This window comes from Pleurodeles waltl, chromosome 4_1 (assembly GCF_031143425.1).
Source record: "Pleurodeles waltl isolate 20211129_DDA chromosome 4_1, aPleWal1.hap1.20221129, whole genome shotgun sequence".
Classification (NCBI taxonomy): domain Eukaryota; kingdom Metazoa; phylum Chordata; class Amphibia; order Caudata; family Salamandridae; genus Pleurodeles; species Pleurodeles waltl.
In genome coordinates this window covers 967106427-967126941 of record NC_090442.1, presented here as the reverse complement: position 1 = coordinate 967126941, position 20515 = coordinate 967106427, and the positions used below count along the sequence as shown (strand labels likewise).

Here is a 20515-nt window from a genome sequence, read left to right as displayed (position 1 = left end):
CTACTTATTTACCACTGGATTACTCCCTGTTAGAAAGTATTGCTTCAGTGGTAGCAGGACCATACATCCCTTTAAAATGCTGTCAGGAGAAACATGGAACTTTGTTGGACCACTGCCACTTCCTGTAAAATATAAGTAATTAACTATTTCCTAAAATCTGGTGCTGCATTTTAGGATGTTAGTTTGTAGAAGTTGGTTGCGAACATAGCTTAATTCTTTCAGCGGACATTTTGCTGCTTTATACGTCTTCTGACACAGAGTGACTATATTTTACTTCTAGGAGTTATCTTTAAAGCTAGCAACAAACTTTGGTGAGCCTCCGAACATTTGTGTTCAAACTATTTATTAATAGGGTCCTTGTTCATGCCTCCCACACTGGTTAAATCCTTAGATACTTGTCTACAAATCCTGCTAAATGCTACTGATAATGCTTCCGGTTGAGTGGGAGACTCTAGACAAATCATAATATGCTGACCACATACTGAGTCATAAAACGTGCATAAAGCTAGGACTGCAGCTGTTTCGTCTTGATGAACCATCTAAATGCACGTGTCTTTTAGGAGATCTCTTAAATTGCACTACTTTTCCCTAAGCTTATCACCAGTAAATATGTGTTAAAGCTAAGCTTGAGGCCCTGCATTGTATTCCATTTACTATGAAACATTTCCAGGGAAATTGAGGATTATGAGAGAGAACCCATCCCAGAGCACTTTCAAACATGAGACACAACAGTTAATTTGACTGTGCAATGTTAAAAATCCATTGGCTACAAAGAAATAGATTTTACTGCTTGTTCTGCTGTAAAACTTACAAATCCTTCAAATGCTTATTGGTCCGAGACATTGCCGGATCATTGGGGTGTGTCTAAATTAGCTGAGGAAGCACACTTTCAGGGCTAGAAGAGAGGATGAATCCTTAACCTAATTTGCCATGAGGGCAACTCACCGGTGTACCTGAGATGTACAATGTGGCTTGACTGTCTAGTCTTGCCCTGTCTGCAAACTTTTATTTTGCTTTATTGTGTTCCTATGTAGACTATTGTGAGATGTAGATGTAATTCTTTCGACTACATATAAAAAAGAAACTAGGTAGTTTCCCCCTGGGGCACATGTTGAATTAATCTAACAACACCTATAGAACTGTATATGGCTATCAATTACAGTTGTTTTCTACTGACAACTTATAAGGAACTGCATGGAATAATAAGAACCATATCATGAATGTACCAACACAGCTCTAGGTGCTGTCTGAGAAGGGAAATGGTGAGGTAAGAAGCAGCAGCAGAAACAATATTCTTAGGTCCATCTGGTTCTATTGAGAATGCACACAGGCTGCTAAAGAAGACTTTCTACAGGATGTCTGGAGAGAAGCCTATAAGTGAACATGGGCGCGTCGGTCTCAGAAGTAAGGCAAATACATGATCTACATTGACATCAGTGAGGATCAAATAAGTTAACAGTAGTGAAGGTTTGGGAGAGGCAGCTACTGATGTTTACATTTGCTCTGAAGCTTTTGACATGACCATATTTTAAAAAAAATCAAATAAATTCTTTTATCATTGCAAATCATTGTTACACAGAGATGGAAGTAGATGTGCTAGCATTACAACGCTTTATGCAGGTAGGCTTTGGTGCAGGCTACACCTCCATGCCCTCCTGTACATCCCAGTCTTGTTCAGGCGTGTCCTTGTGGAGTAGTCTGCAATCCATCCAGTGCTGCTACCCTTTGGGCATGCATTCTTTATTAGGGAACTTCTACAGGTATTACTCTAGAGTGCTGCTGAGGTGTTTGCTAAATCTTGGGGAAAACTCTTCCTAAGACTGTAGCCTTTTCTACCTCCAGTCTCACAATTTCTTTCTCAGCTAGGGCCCCTTTAGATACAAATAAAATGAAAATATTGTCTCTTCAGGTGCTTCAGAGTTTTGTTTGTTGTACCCAGCTTGTTACTCGCTGATGAAGATGAACCTCGGCTCTGCTTCTGTTGATCTTCATTTTCCGCAGAGTCTTTTAGATTTCTGTGAATTGTAGCCTGCTTGGAACCCAAAAAAATTCAATGAAAGAAAACAAATGTTTTTCTCTGAAGGACTCATAACTGTTTTTCAGATCTACCTCTATTCCATGTCTGCAAATCAGACCTTGTATTCTTGACTTCATTATGGTGGACAGAAGTGGCAAGCAAGTGCTGTGAGAGAAGAACCACAGATCCCTTGCCAGTATGAAGACAACCCCTTGACACATTTTCTATTTCATTCTTGTTTGAGTGTACGCACTATATATAAGAACATTTGCTGTAATGTTAGCACTTTGCTAGCTTGCTACCAAGCAGAGAAAGTGGTGGGATAGAGTTCCTCAGTTGGTGATAAGGAAGTATGTATTCTGTGTTGTGAGTTGTATATTCACCTTGTTTATTCCTAATTCTTGATATTGATCTGCACAAACCTGGCACCGCAGACTATTGACAGGAGCTCTATTGCCACAGAGGAAGGGCAAAAAGTGCTTCAACATATTGCTTGTCTGTTGAAAGGTGACTACACATGACATTAACACAGAATTGGCAGACTGGTATTTTTTAACATAATCTATAGCTGGTGGGCGAGCGGACATTGGACAGGTCCAACAAAATATGTGCATGGTGCTGAAAAAGCATCCTTTGGGAACTGTCTGAAAAACATTCAGAAAATAATAATTTGTTAGCCTAATTGAGGTATCAATTATACTTTCTGAAGATGAATGATATTTTATAGATATTTGTGTGGGTTTGAGTGTTTTATTACACAGAATACAGTGGTATAAAAATCCATATTTCACATGGAACAATGACATTTGGAAAATATTTTACAGCTCCCAGTGAAATATGGATTTTGTCTTCATAATGACAGCTTCCGAACCTCCTTGCAGAGCCTTCCTTTTCAGAGTTACAAGGCTTTTGTAGCACGGAGGACCAAATTATGCAGCACATTAGTTGTGAAATCTAGAAATTATGTAGAAATTGTGGTAAGACAGTAATTATATGGTAAAAACTGCAGCCAGAAAATTGCATCAATCCACTTTCCCTCACCGTTGTCTATTATCAAAAACTTATTCAAGAAAGGTGAACAAAAACTAAGCATTCTAATTCTAATCAGTGCCCATTTTTAACTGCTCTTTAAAAAAAAGTAACATTTCCAAGCAAATAACCCCAAAATAAACGTGATATAGAAACATAACATAAAGGGGAATGTGTATAATAAGGTCCTATGTTGCTGTGTCAGAGTTCAGGTGGCATTTACAAAACACTAAGGCTTTACTCTCACCGTTTAAGGTTATTGTATTGAATGCTACTATGAAGTTCAAGGACAAAAATACATCCTCAAAGGTGTTTGTGGTAGACTATAATGTCAACATCCTTAGTTGGTTGGAACAACAGAGCCTGAGGATGTTGATCAACCCATGCCAACCGCCCTTTGTGTTCAGTATCCAAGAAGACAGCTTGGAAAATATTCTTGAAGAATACAAGGAAGTATTCAGTGGAAAAATTGGGTGCTTAAAGAATTTCAAACATAAAATAATTTTGAAGGAAGACGTGCAACCTGTGAAACAATGTGTAATAAACATACCTTTGTCTGCCCACTCTGAGGTCAAGGCTATTTTAAAGAGTTGGTGTGATGAGGGAATAATAGAACCCATCAATACATCCAGTGGCTGGCCGGTGGTCTTAGCTAAGAAAAGGAATGGCTCAATCTGTTTGTGCATTGATCTGCGCCAACTCAACATTCACGTGGTAGCTGATTGTCAACCATTGCCTCTGATAATGAGATGGTGATGACTTTGGACCAAGCAAAATTCTTTACTACTCTGGACTTCAGTGCAGCTTACCATCAAATTCAGTTGGAGGAAGGATCAAAGAGCCACACAGCGTTTATCACTCCCGAAGGAGCTTACCAATTCTGTAGATTACCTTTCGGCCTGTGTTCAGCATCGGCGGTCTTCCAATGAGTAATGAATCAACTTTTTTCAGATATGGAAGGTGTGGGGTCATTTCAGGATGACATACTAATCTACAGTAAAACGGAGGAAGAACACCTGTCTATTTTGAAAAAGGTATTATGGAGAATTCAAGACAGTGGTCTAATGCTACAAAATGACAAATGTAATTTGTCAAAGTAACAGTAGAGTACCTTGGACACCTTATTGATGAACAAGGTGTTTGACCACAGCCATCCCTAATATCTCACCAACCCCGAGCAACAAGGAAGAACTTGCATCATTTTTAGGAATATGTGAATTTCACTCTAAATTCATACAGAATTATGCAACAAAAGTGGAACCACTTCGGAAGCTAACAAAGAATGATGCAGGATTCTTATAAGATGAGATATGTGAAGAAAGCATGAGAAACATAAAAAAAGAACTTCAGCTAAGCACCTTCCTTGCAGTCTTTCAGTCAAAAACATACAGAGCTTAGTGACCACTGACTCTAGTCAAGTTGCGTTGTGGCGGTGCTAAGCCAGAGAGTTGCTAAAGAGGAGAAAAGTATTGCTTTTGGTTCACGAAAACTGAGAGGAGCTGAGCCAAAGTATTCAGTTATTGAACATGAGCTTTTACCCTGTGTCTGGGCTGTTACAAAGTTTAACATTTTTCTTTGGGGAAAAGGGTTCATTTTACGTACAGTTCACAAGCCATTAGTCAGCATCCTAGATGGAAAAGGTTCAAGTAAACCTTCTCCAAGAATAGCAAAGCTTGTATGTAAATTACAAGAGTACCAATTCAGAACAGAGCATATTTCTGGCAAAGTGAATGTCACTGCCGACTACTTGTCACGTGCACCATGTGTTAGTGAAACTGATTGTGAAGAAAACGTGTATGATGATGATGTTCTGGTTGCATGTTTGTTTAATAGTGAAGAGCCTATAGTGCTATTACAAAACAAGAGTAGAAGGAGGCCACTAGAAATGACAACATATTTACAGAAATAAAAAAGGACATAATTAAAGGCTGGCCGCGTGAAAAGCAATTGAAAGAAGCATTGCAACCATATTGGAAAATTAAAGATGACATTACCATTGTTGATGATGTCCTCCTTAGAGGTTAAAGCCTTATTGCACCAATGTCATTAAGAGGAAAGTTGGTGGCCCTAGCATATGAAGGTCATGTAGCAATGACAGGAACTAAACAAAAGCTTAGGGAAAGGTATTGGTGGCCAGCCATTAATCGTGACGTTGACATATTTGTCAACCAATGTTCCGTATGTGCTAAAGCAGACAAAACTATGGCCCTCATTCCAACTCTGGCGGGCGGCGGTAGCCGGCAATCGGCCGCCATGCGGCCAAAAGACCGCTGCCGGCATTCTGACATTCCCGCTGGGCCGGCGGGAATGAGGCCGCAACACAGAAGCCGGCTCCGAATGGAGCCGGCGGTGTTGCGGCCGTGCGACGGGTGCAGTTGCACCTGTCGCGCTTTTCACTGTCTGCTAGGCAGACAGTGAAAATCTGGCCGGAGCCCTGTTAGGGGACCCCTGCACTGCCCATGCCAGTGGCATGGGCAGTGCAGGGGCCCCCAGGGGCCCAAGGACACCCCTTACCGCCAGCCTCTTCCTGGCGGTGAAAACCGCCAGAAACAGGCAGGCGGTAAGGGGGTCAGAATCCCCAGGGCAGCGCTGCTTGCAGCGCTGCCCTGGCGGATTCGCCCAGCCGGGGCAAAAACGGCGGGAAACCACCGGCCCCGGTTTTCCGACCGCGGCTTTACCGCCGCGGTCATAATGGGCTTAGAAGCACCGCCAGCCTGTTGGCGGTGCTTCCGTCATTCTGCGCCCTGGCGGTCCTAGACCGCCAGGGTCAGAATGACCCCCTATGTCTGATAAAAATCGGAATTGATTTTATTGGGCCAATGAATGTTCTACCCCTAAACATGCATTATGCCATTGTTATTGTTGACTACTTTAGCAAATGGATTGAGCAAAGTTTGTATCACAGCCCACCACAGTTGAGGTGACATTCCTGAAGGAGGTGTTTTGTAGGGAGGGATTTCCACATCAGCTGGTCTCAGACAGTGGAGTACAATTCCTGTCACAAGAAATGACCATGTTCCTGAAAGTAAATAACATAGAGCACATATGGTGATCCTTATACCACCCCCAAAGCAATGGGCAGGTTGAGCCGGCCAATCGCTTAGTCAAAGAAACCATTCAAATGGCATTAAGGTATTATATTTCTATTGAAGCAGCTCTTAGAACTAGACTATGGTCATATTACACCACTCCACACTACACCACAGGCAGAACACCCTTTGAGTTGCTCACGGGTAGAGTGGCCATCACACAATTGCAGCTGTACTGGTCAGTGGCATGAAAGAAATGGGAAAAAAAGAGCCTGAAGGAAAAGGAGATTGAGATGAGAAAGCTAGTTGACCAATGTAAAAAATGCATGCGTAGCAACTATAATGCTAGAAATGCAGTCAAGGAAATGAATGTGTGTGCTGTGATTTGGTGAGAGTGAGATATCGGAAAAAAGGAGTTAATATGAGCAAATACAGTGAGCTGAGGCGGGTGGTTAAAACTAAGGGCACAGCTGTCTTGTCGGATAATGGTCAATGGTAGAATGGATCGAATGTAGTCAGCGTTAAATTACCAGAACCAGGCAGGGACCATAAAGTTGTTCATAATAGTTTGCCTGAACACAGCCAAATTGCAAACCACAGTGAGCAATATAAAACAAGCCATGAGAATGCTGCAAATGATAACCCTTCGAGCATGTCTTCAACTACAGTTGTAACCAGTCCAAAGGGTGCTGTAACGACCAAAATAGCTGTTGTACTGCCTGTCAGATTCAAGGATTATGTCCTGAATTAATTGTTGATAAAAGGGAAAAGATGTAGTGTTCTGTCATGACGCAGAAACATAGGGCCATATGTATGAACACAATTTCCTATAGACACAGAATGTGTAAAACCCTTTGATACATCTGGCCCATAATGTAGTAATTTAGCCCTGTGTATCATGTGTTTCCCCTTCCCCCTGTTTTACCTCGTGTGTCTGTGCGCACGGCTTATGCTGCGCGCAGTGTTTGGAATGTTGGGGAGGGAAAATGGTAGAGGACGACCGTTGGGGCATTCGGGGGAAGAAGACAATAAAGATTGAGGTATTCACCTCACTCTCCATCTCCTCATCATTACAGTTATGTCAAGAGAAACCATCAAAGGCAATACTGAATATCACACAGACACCTCCACCCACCCACCCGAATAGGCATATGGAAAGAAATGTTACCAACCACCTTGTGAAGTACGCAGGTAAACCATTTCATCATGCAGCCACTACTTTGTATTGAGCAAACACTTTTAGAAAGGGGCATATTTTAAATACGTGATAGGCTTCAGAAAGATCAAATCCTTCGGTCTATCTTGCAATTTTAAGTGACTTCTGAGTACAGTGATAAAAGGGCGATTAGGTGGACTTTTAGATGCTGCCCTGAGTTTAAATTAGTGGCATTGTGTCATGTCAAGGTTTTATAGCCTTTGGACTTCACCATAGCAAGAAAGATGTGTGAAGATATAGTTCTACTCTGTCTCACAGATGAGACACACTTTAATGAAATGAGAAATGAATGAATGTGTAACTTTGCTGAGGTCATAATTTTAAATTATCATGCACATGGTACAATTTTTAGTCTGATTTGCCCAACATTGAGGAAGAGTGAGACACAGTTCAGTCCTAGAAAAGCTGTAACACATTTGAGACTTACATTGAAATAATCATGCTGACATAAGTTGCTGTGGGCAGAGTGAAAAACTGTAAAATAATAGTGTTGTGATTGAGAGGAAGAAAGGACAGTTATTCTTGACATGGAATGTGAGGGTTATGCCAGACTCAGATGACCTATATGTTAACAAATTCCAGGGCACTTTGGAGAGTTCACTCTCTTTCATTTTATTGTGGGTTTATATTGTCTTGCTATCAGACTCTCTCATTTGTTCTAATAGGTATGGCTGAAAATATTTGGAAGGAAAGGTCAACCGTCATAAATCATCTAGGATGATTACCCAGGGTTCTGTTACTGAGTAGCCTTCTTGAGCTGGAGTACATCAAAAGGTTGAACAAACAAACTGTTCCCAATAATCATTTAAGGGTGACTTAGGGCTTTGCTTTAGTTCCTGGAATCGACGGATTGCTGGTGATGCCAGGTTGCCTGCAGAAAAAATTGCTAACATTCACCTTTGATCCTGAACTCATTAGATTGAAGAAAATAAGCTACCTCCCTTAACTGAAATAGGGACCTCGGAGTATGTTTTGTGTTTAAAATGCCATACTTCTTACCCCCTTTCTAAGACATCTTTTATGGGGAGTGCTAACTGTGTGATGCTTGCTTTGATTTACTTTACAAAGTCTTTTGAATGTGGTGATAGAAAGATGATGCTGAAACTGGATGTATTAGAAACCCCCCTGTTATGTTATCTGTGGTTCAGCTGCTGATTTTGGGCAGCTGGTCGAAGTCTGTTTGTCTCAACAAGGCAGGACAGATGGAAGAGGGAGTTGTTTGCTGTCTACATTCCTGTATTTTAGCTAAACTGTTTGAAGTATGTATATTTCCTCTGAGGTTGGTGCTAGAAAACAAAACATCACTGCAATATCCTATATTAAACCTCCAAGAACAGACCACTGGTTCACTCGTTCGCAGTAATCTCCTATTGCTTTTATCATTACTGAATGTCCATTGACCCTACAATAGATCTTAAAAAAAGTTGAAAGTGTTCCACCAAAATAACTGTTTTTGTCATGACACGCAAGGGAGGTTAATCAGAATTATTAATACGCGGCACAACATTGTTATTACAATCTTTCATGGTTTCTGATCACTGCAAACCCAAGCTCAGTGCACCCTCCTGTGAATGGTTGTTCTCAATTTGACAGCAAGTTCATTAATGTTGTCTCATAAACACTTAAAAATCATAGACCGCAAACGTTGTCCCACAAGTCACTCATGTTGCTGGACAATATGATCTTTCAATTTTAAGGGTGAACTCTAGAAGTACTTTTTTGCCTCCAATTGAATAAAATTGATGTGGACTGGGTTTCAGTTTCCCAATATAATCATAAATGGTATGGTTAACATAAAAAAACTATACAAGTAAGTATTGCTTTTCATCATGATGAAAATAAGCCCCTCTTCTTCGTAACATATGTTCCTGTATTTATAGTACGAATCCCAGTGTCAGGATAGTTAAGATATTTCTGTGATAAATGGATCAATTTGCACTATTATTGCTAAAACCAAAGTAAGCATTAGTTCGCTTTAAGGGAAAAATTAGACACCTAACATTCAATGAAACTATACAGATGTCAGTCAATCACCCCACAATTTCTGTTTCAAAACTACGGTATCAATTATATCAGGAAGGTATAGGCGAGCAGTGCACAAATAATATGGTCATGGTCACACAGCTGGAGCAATCCACATAGATGAGTCCAGTACAATGAAGTCCCTAAGAGACAAGACAGAACATTATAACTAACAATTCAATAGTAAAAAAAAGATTGAACAGTATCTTCAGTCAAAGTTGAAGATGCACATAATGGGATATTTGGGCCATTTGATAATATTGTCCTGCAGAATGTTCTGATGCAGCGGTTCCCATCCTGGGGTGCGTGGACCCCCAGGGGTCCATGACATACTCGCAGGGGGTCTGCAGGCATTTCAAGGCCTAGGACAACAGGAAGGCACTTCTCCAGCTGGAGCCTAGTGACAGAAACATATGAGTGTTTTTGAATTTGTTACTTCATTTATGCAACATATTTGGTACTCTGATACTTTCTGAACCAATGCTGTGAAGGATCAATGGCTGTTTGGATCCTTCACAGCATGGGTTCAGGAAGTGGCACAGTACCGAATCTGCTGTTCTTGCTACTTCAGACACCACACTTAGACAGGTGAATCGGGGGAGCTGATATACTGGATCTATCTGCAGCCCTAAACACCATTTCTCCATAGCTGACGGTTCAGCAGCTGCATTAGACTGGGATGAGGGATACTGCACTTACGGTGCTGAAGTCTTTTATTTGTGATCTAGTACAGTTAGCCATGGAGAGTACGGAGCAGCCCCTTTTCAGCTTCCATGCAAAGTACCCCAGGTGTCTTTCCTCTGCCCGACCCTCTTTAACCTGTATGTGGCCCCTCGGGCATCACTGGTTCACTCTTTTGGATTCCAGGTCTCCTCATATATGGATGACACCCAGCTCATTGTCTCCATCTCAGATGACTGGAAAGAGATTGCAGATATGTGTCATGACTGTATGAGAGAACTCAGTCGGTGGATGTGTCAGAACTGGCTGAAAATGAATGAGGATAAAACAGAGTTTTCGGTATTTGCAGCTAATAAGTGTATTTGGACCGATCGTTGTGGCCTGAGTCTTGTGGGACTCTACCTACACCCATTGCAGTGGCTAAGAATTTTGGGGTGTTGTTTGCAAATTCTTGACTTTTGATACCGGATGTTCTGCCTTTTGTATCCAAAGAACTTAGAGTATCTGTGGTCCTAGCTCTTATTACATGGAGATTGGATTATTGCAATGCACTGTATCTGAACAACAATCAATCATCTTTGAATAAGGTTTGTCTTATTCAGAATGCGGCAGCCCGACTGTGCTAGGACTACCCAAGTTTTCCTCAGCAAGGGAGAGTATGAGACATATTCACTGGTTACTTATAAGGAAACGAGTATCTTTCAAGGCTCTCGGCCTGACTTACTCTTGGGGTTCTTGGTATCTTCAACCTGCCCTGGAGTGGTATACTACTAGTGGCACCTTAAGATCTACAGGCATCCAGAATGCATTTGTTCCCTGCTGTAATAAAAATAGATGGGACTACCGGCCATATGCAAATCAGTCTTGTCCCTGTTCCCGGTCGCAGGATGCTTGTTTCCGGTCCAGGGTGGACCTGGCCTGACAGTTCGGCTGGACTGTTCCCATGGGTAACAGGGACAAGACTGATTTGCATATGGCTGGGTCCAAACTGGAGTGGCATGGTCAGCAAAAGAACAATGGATCAAACCCAGATGTGTGACTGGGGTGAGTGTTTGAAAAGTTTCAGCACTCCAGGTGATACCGAAACCGGTCCCAGGATGTTTGTTTCCAGCCCTGGAGGACCCGGCCTTGCAGTTCGGGCTGGACTGTTCCCATGCGGAACAAAATCAAGACCAGTTTGGATATCGCTGTGTCCAAGCAGGGGTGGCATGATGAGCAAAAGAACGATCAAATAAACCCAGAGCTGTGAATGAGGGTGAGTGTTTGAAAAGTTTCAGCACTCCATCCATCATCCTTTTGTGTTGCTAAAGTTAATTCAAAGTAGGCATATATAGGATGCAACAATATATTCTTGAGACTTGAAGAAATAATTAGTGCAATTTTAGATTCATGTGACTTACAAACAGTAAAAGTATTATTGCTCGTTGCACTGCTTTTTTTATCCTATGATATGGACATACAATCTTGTAATACAGCAGTTTTAAAAAATATTTTAGGAGAACCATTCTTTGGTCTGAAAAACTTCCCGTTAGTTTTTCAGCCAACAGGTCTTTTGTTCTATACTCAGTGTGCAGGCCTGTGGCTTATTTTAATTATTATTTGTTTTACAATTTTGCATAGCGAGGACATGACCCGAAGGCATCAGAGTGCTTTACAACACACAAGATTCAGGGTTACAGTGGGTTACATTAATAGTAGTTAAACTTGGACGTTTACATCAGTGTATGTAATAGCTACCACAAGAGCCAGTTACAACAATAGTTCAGAGGACATGAGCAGTGAAATGAAGGCAGATCAGGACGCAGTGGAGAATAAGTCTGGTCAGAGGTGAGTTAACAAAAATGTCTGTCAAACAGGAGGAGCTTGAGGTCCTTTTTGAAGGTGGCTAGGCAGGTGGTTAGACTGAGTGAGGGAGGCAGAGAGTTCAGGAATCCAGTGATGCTACCAAAGGAGGACTGGTTCTTACCTGAAGGTGGGGGTTTTCAGAAGCAGGGATTGGGCATTTCTGGAACACCTATTAGCTGCAGAGATTTTCGGTTTCTTGTTTAGATAGGGGCTGAGGAGGTGTGCAGCACTCTGTGGCTAATGCAAGTGATTTTGAATGGAGCCAGCGCTTCAATTTGGAGCCATTGGAGAGTTGGCAGGGAAAGTGTGGTCAAATTTCTTGAGACCTGCAACGCAGCGTGCTGCAGCATGTAATGTTGCTCTCAGTGGCCCTAGCTGAACTTTGGGAGTGCCTGAGAAAAGGGCAATTCCATAGGCTCGTTTAGGGAGAACGAGAGACTGCACCACTGTTTTGAGTTGTTATTCCAGAAGCAATTGCCTGAAGCCCTAAAGCTGCTAAAGTTGGTTTTGTGCACTGTGGGCCATGGCTGCTTTGTGGTTGTGAAGACAGAAATGATTATCGAGGAGGATGCCGAGTGGCACTCGTGAGAATGGCAGGGCAGCCTTTGAAGGCGGGAAAGTTGCCCATCCATTCTTGTACTGATGTTTTTGCTTTTGGAGGTGAGATCTGAAGAAATTCTCTTTTAGTTGAGTTAAGTTTTAAATGGGTGATCGATAGCCAGATTTGAATCTTTAGGACTGTATTTGAAACATACTCCAGGAATGAGATGAGTATATTTGGGTATCACCGGCGTACAGGAGAAAGAGAATCCCAAAGTTTCTGAGAATCAAACATAGTGGTTCTAGATAGAGGTTGAAGAAGGTTAAGGAGAGGATCAAACCTTGAGGGACACGTTGGTGAACGCTGACTGGTCCCAAGAACGAGTTGCCCATTTTCACAATTTGAGAACAGCTATATAGACAAGAGGAGAATCAGTTGAGGACAATGCCTCCGCATCCCTAGTGTATTTGAAGATCATGAAGGTTGACAGTGTTGAATGAGATGGAAAAATCAAGGAGAACCAGGCAGAAGGAAATGCCAGAGTCAAGGATTCAAAGGGAGTAATCGACTATTTGGAGGATCGCACTTTCTGTACTGTGAACCTGGCGGAACCCTGAATGGAGAGTCGCTAGGAGATTGTTTGGATGTGTGAGGCTAGTTTGAAAGCTACACAACTTTCAATGACTTTGCCTAAAAATGGGAGTGTGGAGACTGGGCAATAGTTGTTCAGGTTCTCTAGATCGAGACATTGTCTTTTTAAGAGCGGAGTGATTTGACTCATTTGTAGTCATTCAGGGAAATGCCCTGTTTGAGAGGGGAATTGACCATGGTGGTCCATATGGGAGTAAGTATGTGGCAAGATATTTGCTGATAGAGCCTGGAATAGCATCCTGAAGATGGTTTGAGGTTTTTACTTTGGAGATAGTTTGTTGTATGTCCTGCTCAGGGATTGGAGAAAAAGATGACCATGAATATAGTGCCTTGCATGGCAGAGACTCAACCGTTTTAAGGGAGTCGTTGATGGAAGCGAAATATGGATATGTCTAACTTTTTTATCAAAGAAATCCAGAAAGTAGTTGCAGCGTGTCATGGATGGCTTAGGAGCTGCAACGATATAGAGTTCCATTCTTTTCAGAATTGATGAGGGCTTCGATGTGGGAGAATTTGGCTCTGAGGATTTGGTCTTTGGAATTGTTTTCTCGCTTTGCGAAGCTTAGTCATACTCGGGGAAGATGGTGTTTTCTCTGTTCTTTTGTTGTATATTCTGATAAGCTTTTGTTCTTCATAAAGCTCTTCAGAGAACCAGGGCCTAGAGGGTTTTGGTTTAGATAATTTGCACATCAGGTGTGTACATTTGTCAATAAGGTATTTTATGCAGGAGTTGAACTTGTCAGTGGCCTTGTTGATGTGGTTTAATTGCAATTAGGTTGGGAAAGCCCATGGAGTCTGTGTCAAGGTTGAATGTCCCTCTAAAACATATTATCTCTTTCTTGGGTTGGCCATATGTCTTGGTGTAAGAGGCGGTTAGAGAGAACAGGCTCTGCATGTGATCAGACAAGTCGATATGGGAAATTGGAGACTATCAGATCCTAAGTCGTACGTTTGAGCTGTGTAGGTTTAAGGCAGTGATGTTGGAGATCACGGACACTGAGAAAGGAGGTAAGACTGTCCAAATAACTGTTGCCCACATCTCCCCAGTGGATGTTGTAGTCAGTAAGGAAGAAATTGTTGCCAGAGTTGATAAGTTGAGAGGTGAAGAAATCCATGCATTTCTCAATAAAGTTGTTGTTTTGATCCGGTGGGTGGGAAATCACATTCAATCTGAGGTTGAAGTTAGTAGATGTGGACAGTTACACAGACGAGCTTTCGAAAGACTGAAAGTGAGTCATTGGAGGGTTTGGCATCTCAGAGCGTTACAGTGAATGTGTCTGAGACCTCCACTGTGCCTATTTTCACAGTTGTAGTGAAAAATTGAGTAGTTGGGAGGAAGAAGAAGGTCCAGAGCATGGTTAGATGAGACATTAAGCTACATGTCGGTGAGGATCAGGATGTCAAAATTATGGGGCAGGATCCAGTCTGAAAACTTTAGACAGTGTTTGACTGCAGATCGACAATTGTGTAGCATGCAGTTCAGGGAATAGCTGTTGTCTTTCTGACTTGGCTGATCTGAGAGGGTAGTTGGGGTTTGCATCAAGTTAAGAAGGAATGAGCGCGCACTGGGATTGTGTGTGTGAGTTTTAATGTGGTTGAAGATGATGGTGGAAATCTGGCAGGCCTGTAGGGGAAAATGGGAAGAGGGGGTGGTGAAATTGGAAGCTGCATAACTCTTTAGGAGATGGAGTAGGTCTGAGTTGTCAAGGGGTAGTTGTGTCTGATTGGGTTTTGGTAGGCGACTGTCTCTTGGTATGCTGAGAGGCTCTGCAGGAGGTGATGAGGATAGGAGTGATGAAAAGACAGCGAGTCGCTAAGCTGGAATACATCCGATGTGGGGATGTCCATTCTTTGGGAGAAGTGTGAGAATGAGGAAAGGAGTTTTTTTAACAGAGGCCGGTTATGTTCAGTAATTGTGGGAGGATTGGGGTGGACTGTCAGAGACAGACTCAGAGGGGTTGAGGTGCAAAAGGGGGGAGGTACTGGTGTTGGTGTCAGGTGTTTGGAGATATTAGGGTAGGAGGTGAAAAGGGAAGGGAGGAAGGGGGGACATATGAGCTGACTGTGGGGATGAAAGAAGGGTTGTGACAGCAGCGGGAGTGGGAGATAATGGCTTGTGGATGGTTGGAGATAAATAGTGCAGAGATGGTTTGTGGTAAGGATGTTCAAGGTCTGGAATTGGCAGTGAACTATGGGTTGTGGGCGGCATTATGGATTGTAGGAGAGTCTGGGGTGGGAGAAGTTGTCCGGGTGGTTATGGGTTGATGGAGACGAAGATCGTGGACGATCATAGGAGGGCCTGGGGTTAAATAAATTAAGTTGATTTTGTCCATGATTGTGTCATTGGCTTGGAACATGATCTTCCCATTGTTGCAAATGGAAATGGAAGGTTTGCCTAAAGGCCAAAGGGAGAGTAGCATTTGAGTTTGCATCAAAAGGGGATGTTAGAGAGAGAAGAGGGTGGGAGAAAACTGCATAAGGATCTGATCAAGTGTTGTGTGTGAATAGGAGGAGGTCAGTTTTGAGGGAGCCTTTGCGGTGGTAGTGGTATTGGTCGGTGAAGAAGGTTTGCCCTGTCTCTCGAGGTCCTATGTTTCAAGTTTTCATTGGATGTTTGGAAAGATTTGGATGATATTTGACATTGAAAGCATTTGCACCAGATTTGGAAAGGGGTGGTGGGGACAGAGCTGGTGGCAGCCGGTGTCCACGACTTGTTGGAGGGTGATGCTAGTTTGAAGGTTAGAGGTGTTGACCTAAGCAACCTTTGCTAGGTTAAGGATAGATGTGAGGTCGTCCACAACCTTGCCAAGCGCACTGTGATTGAGGAAACAGGCCTAACCTGTGGCAGCTCCAGTCTCATGCAGTGAAACAGAGAAGGTAAAAGCTCAGTAGTCCCTCTGGGGATTGTTTAGGTAGGCAACCGAACGTGTGGCAGGATGCAATGCAGTAGTTTCAGGTGGCCATCTTGGACAGGGTCTCCACACTTGGAGAAGGCTTTCCACTGTGTTTTTATAGGTAGAAAGAGACCTCACTTAATAGTCTTTGGTAGAGCGGTAGATTGGGCTAGGATTAGGATCCCAAAGTCTTTGATATGTTGAGCTGGTGGGATTGGGCAGGTATCTAGAGTTGGTTGGGCTTGTTTTGTTGGGGTTCTGGTGCCAGAGCTGTTGTAACATTGCAAGAACCTGAACAAAGCATAGAAGGCTTCGATAAGGCTAGGTACTGGACTGTAGGCAGAGGAGAGGGAGGTTTGCATCTTGTTTGAGGAATAACGCTGTGTTCCAGGTTCATTGTTTCTTGAGATGGCTCAAGTGGTGGTCATGTTGGAAACAGGCAGGCCGAATAAGTACCATAAGTAAGGGGCAACGCACCAGATAATGAGAAAGGGGCCCACAGCATGAGAGCGGTCCCAAGCAGCACCGAAATACCTGTTGGTTGGGCTTCTTTTGTTGAGGTTCTTTTCCCAGAAGTGTCTCAACCAGTGGCCATATTGGGGTCAGGCATGCCGGTGTTTTAGGTAGTATGCTTCCAGAAAGTCCAGCCTGAGAAACAAATTCTATTATGTTGGTGTTCTGTGGTTTAAGGCTGGCTAATGGCCGATCCAACAGAAGCTACATTAAAGAACTAGCCTTTCCAAGTGGCGCCTCACAGCACTATTAATAACGGAGCACCTTCCTCGTGGCAGCACTCTCATCTTGGCATGCAGTGGCACTTGCAGCGCAGGGCAATTGATGTTTTCTGTCAGCGTAACCCTAGTCCAACCGAGAACGTAGTATGCTCTTAGTGAAGCTGGGTCTACTGGCTTCCTCTGACCATATGTGCAAATAAGACATTGAATTCAAAGAAACTATAGATCGACGACCATCTTGTCTGCAGATTGCTTGTCTGACCCTCAAAAGCAGACACCTCATACAGTCAAGACTTAGGTAAGTATTTGGTTATACCAAGTATGAAAGTAATTGTATTTCAGGTTGAAGTCCTTGTTTTCACTGTGGTTTCTTTAAAATGACCGTTAGGGGCTAGGAAGGCCTCAACACCATAGTAATCTAGTAAGAAATACCAGTGGGGATGTTATGAATGCTGCAGTTGCTAATACCGCATGGGGCCAGTTGTTCTTATCCTTTGGAGCAGGGCACTGTAACTGGTGCTGCAATAAGAGGAAACAGCATTTGACCCAGCTGTCTTGCTCTGACCTTGTGTATTGAGTGGTTCTGCTCACTGGGTCAGGAAAATACCACCTCAGGTGCTGTGAAGAGCACTGTGAGATAGCGTTTAGTACCGCTGTCCTGCCTGTCAGTTCAAATGCAGTTGGAGCGTAATTGCCTTAGAACTGACAGGCGGGAATGTTTCCAGACTTTGCCGGAGATGAATCTGAGTTTTTTTTTGTCTCCGATCCCCTGCTGCATGATTTTCCATTCAAGAAGAAGGGGATGTCAAGCAACAGGCAATTACCTGCATACCTTTTGTTTGCACCACCCATTTCTGTCCTAGATCCTGAGAAGCCAAAGGGAAATGATGCAGCAGTAGTCACTGTCCATTTTCCACCCACCAAATGTAGACCCTTGTCAATAAACAAAATGTTGTCCAGAAATTTTCATTTTTGATTTGTGTTTTTTTTATCATGAGAGAAGTAATCTAGCTTGGGTAAACATTGCTAATCCAAGTCAATTTTTTTCTGGCTAACATTTTTAAAAATGACAGATGTGTTGCAGTGATGATGTAATATTTCAGGAAACATGAGACCTGTACACTTCATTTTGATGTCAAGACATAGATTTTGGGGGTCAAGTAGTTTTATAGAGACAGGATAGAACTCCTCAGAGCAACCCCTCTGCCATTTTCCAAAATGACGGTACTATAATAATGTGTTTAACCATCATAATAGTAGTTTATTTTAATGTTGTTTTGATTTCAGGTTTTCTGTTTATTCAAACTCGTAAACATGAGCGCAGATGGTGATAGCAGAGGAACTTTACCTCCTGACAAAGCGTTAGTAACAAAAAATTCTGAGGACTCCTCCAACAAAGAAAAATTTCTCATATGCCAAACTAATCCGAAAGAAAAGCTAACATCAACTGTGGCTGGACAGAAGAGAGTTTGAGATGCTGCAGAAACAAGGCAAGATGAAGTTCATAAAAGATTAAACCGATGGGTGAAGCAGATCAAATATTTTAACTTTGGAGCAAAAAGTGCTGCAAGTTGTATACAATGGAAAGAAGTCTGAATCAAATGTGTCAATAAATAGCAGAAACCAGTGAATCACAACAAGAATCAGAGTACAAGAGCCAAATCCAATGCCCATCCACTTCGAAAATCGTTGGCCACCCCATGCCCACCTCCAACAACTGATCAGAAAGCAGAGGATCTTCAATGTGTTATCTGTGATTTAGCCAGAACAAGAGGCAAAGGGATTGACGAAAGATCAAAGTATAAAGTATGTGAGCCTCAAAGAGAAAACATGTTTATTTATTAAGTTCATTCGGTCTAGAAATCTAGTCCATTTAAAATAATAATAACAATCATACTTAAAAAGGGATGTAATAAAAACATGGTAACAATGTAAAACCAATAGACATCAAAACACTGTAACAATAAGAATAACAAAACAAAGCATTTCATCAAATATATAAATACAATAAAATAAAACATGAATAAATATAGTAAAAAAGGGGACAGAGCTAAAAACTGAAATATAAGACTTTTTTGTCTGGAGGACCAGTATGCACAACCAAAAGACAAAAAAGACAGAAGATAGTCTGATTGGACTAAAAGACGACATTATCAGAGTACCAATCAAAGAAAACAACAGGATAACTATATGAGAAGGCTATATGGGCTTGTGCAGTCTTGGTAGTCATAGGGAAGGCAACAAATTCATAATGGAAATTTCCAACTAAAAACAATACAAAAAGGATAAAAAAAGAAGATTAAAATCGTTCTGAAAACAAGTATAGAAATGGCTCAGGAGCCTTTGGGTGCTATGAACTTGCGACGGATGTACCAGGCCTCCGATAAATATTTGGTAACTGGAATGGCAATCCTGGGAGAAGAATCATGCGTACAGATTCTAATGGCTGTTACTCTGTCCTGAAATGACATGTTTTTACAGAGGGGAATAATCCACCTCTTTCTTGGTGTCTTGTACAAAGGGCAGAAGAATAATACATGCTCTGATGTTTCTTTGCAAAGTTGACAGAAGATACACCTATCATTTGTAGCGATGTTAGATGGCCAATGGGCCGTGAAGCCATTGGTAGGCAATGTGTCATATCTTAACTGCAGGTATAGAGCACGGGCATACGGAGGGATAGGGAGGTTCAGGAAAATCTCAGCCCAGGGTTCATGCTTAATTTGGAGAAAATCCATAGTTAACCTACCCGCCCTCTTTTGGTGCAGGGAATCTTCGTTAACTTTCTCCCAATATCTGTTCGTAACAAATCTCCTAGCCTTGTCAGGGATTTGATCCGGGTGATTCCAATAATGGGGAAGACCCATTTTGTCCCAGGCAGTTTTCATCTCTTTCAGCCAAGGGATTCTCTCCAATGCCTTAGGGGCGGCTATCAACTCTCTTATAGCCAGCCTATATGGTTCTAGTTCAGCAGATTTCCATAGACGAATCCAGTAGGAAAGGGGTCTTAAGGCCGCTATAGTTTTAATGCCATTTAAACCAAGGTCAAGCCTTAAAGGGGTCATTGGAGTGCCCGTACCTAGCTTGGACACCTGCCTAAGGAAGATATTTTCCTTAGTTTGCAGAATGTCCAGGTTTTTGTGGGACCCCCAAAGTTCCGCTCCATATAGGGCTGCTGCTCTGATTTGAACATTATAAATCTCCGCAAGAATGTTCAGAGGGGGGCTCGGTGCCTTTCTAGATCTGCGGACTAAGGCCCCACCTCTTTGGCTTATGATCAGAGCCCCCTTGTCAATGGCTGCCTTCCATTTGCCCGATGTAGATAATCTGAAACCCAAATAATCAAACTCTTCAACTTTCTCCAATGGGGTCGAATTCATCTCAATATTAGTACGCAGTCGTTTTTTAGAGGTAGTGAATATCATAAATTTAGTTTTCTTAATATTTACATCTAAACCATAATCACTACAGTAAGCACAGAACTGGTTAATTAGGTGTTGAATTCCCATTGGTGATTTTGATAGTAGGATCGTATCATCTGCATAAAGCAGGCAGGGGATTTTTTTCCCACCTAGTTTTGGAGAATCATTTATGCAGTTCTCTAGGTAGTGGATGCAATTATTGATGTAGAGCAGAAAAAGAGTAGGTGCCAAAACACAACCTTGTCTAACTCCTTTTTTGATAGCTACAGGGTCAGTCAGCTCGCCCCCTTGTCCACACCTGATTTGGGCAAAGGTATTTTGGTGCAACTGGGCTATGAGTTTCAGGAGGCCAAATGGCACTCCCATGTTTAATAATGTTGACCACAGCAGATTCCTGGGGATCAGGTCAAATGCAGCTCTTAGGTCTATAAAGA

At 42.3% G+C, this 20515-nt stretch overlaps 1 protein-coding gene across 3 annotated transcripts in view; it reads left to right on the top strand.

Annotated features, from left to right (window-relative positions):
• Positions 1–20515, top strand: part of TBC1D22A (TBC1 domain family member 22A) — a 1763002-nt gene that overhangs the window by 1723423 nt on the left and 19064 nt on the right. The window contains exon 13 of one of the 3 annotated variants that reach the window (XM_069229718.1): positions 17947–18140. The exons of the other annotated variants lie outside the window; for them this stretch is intronic. Within the exon in view, the coding sequence (XP_069085819.1) occupies positions 17947–18132 (186 nt within the window). The 3' untranslated portion in view covers positions 18133–18140. Of the gene's footprint in view, positions 1–17946; positions 18141–20515 lie in introns of those variants that run through there. 3 annotated transcript variants of the gene reach the window in all.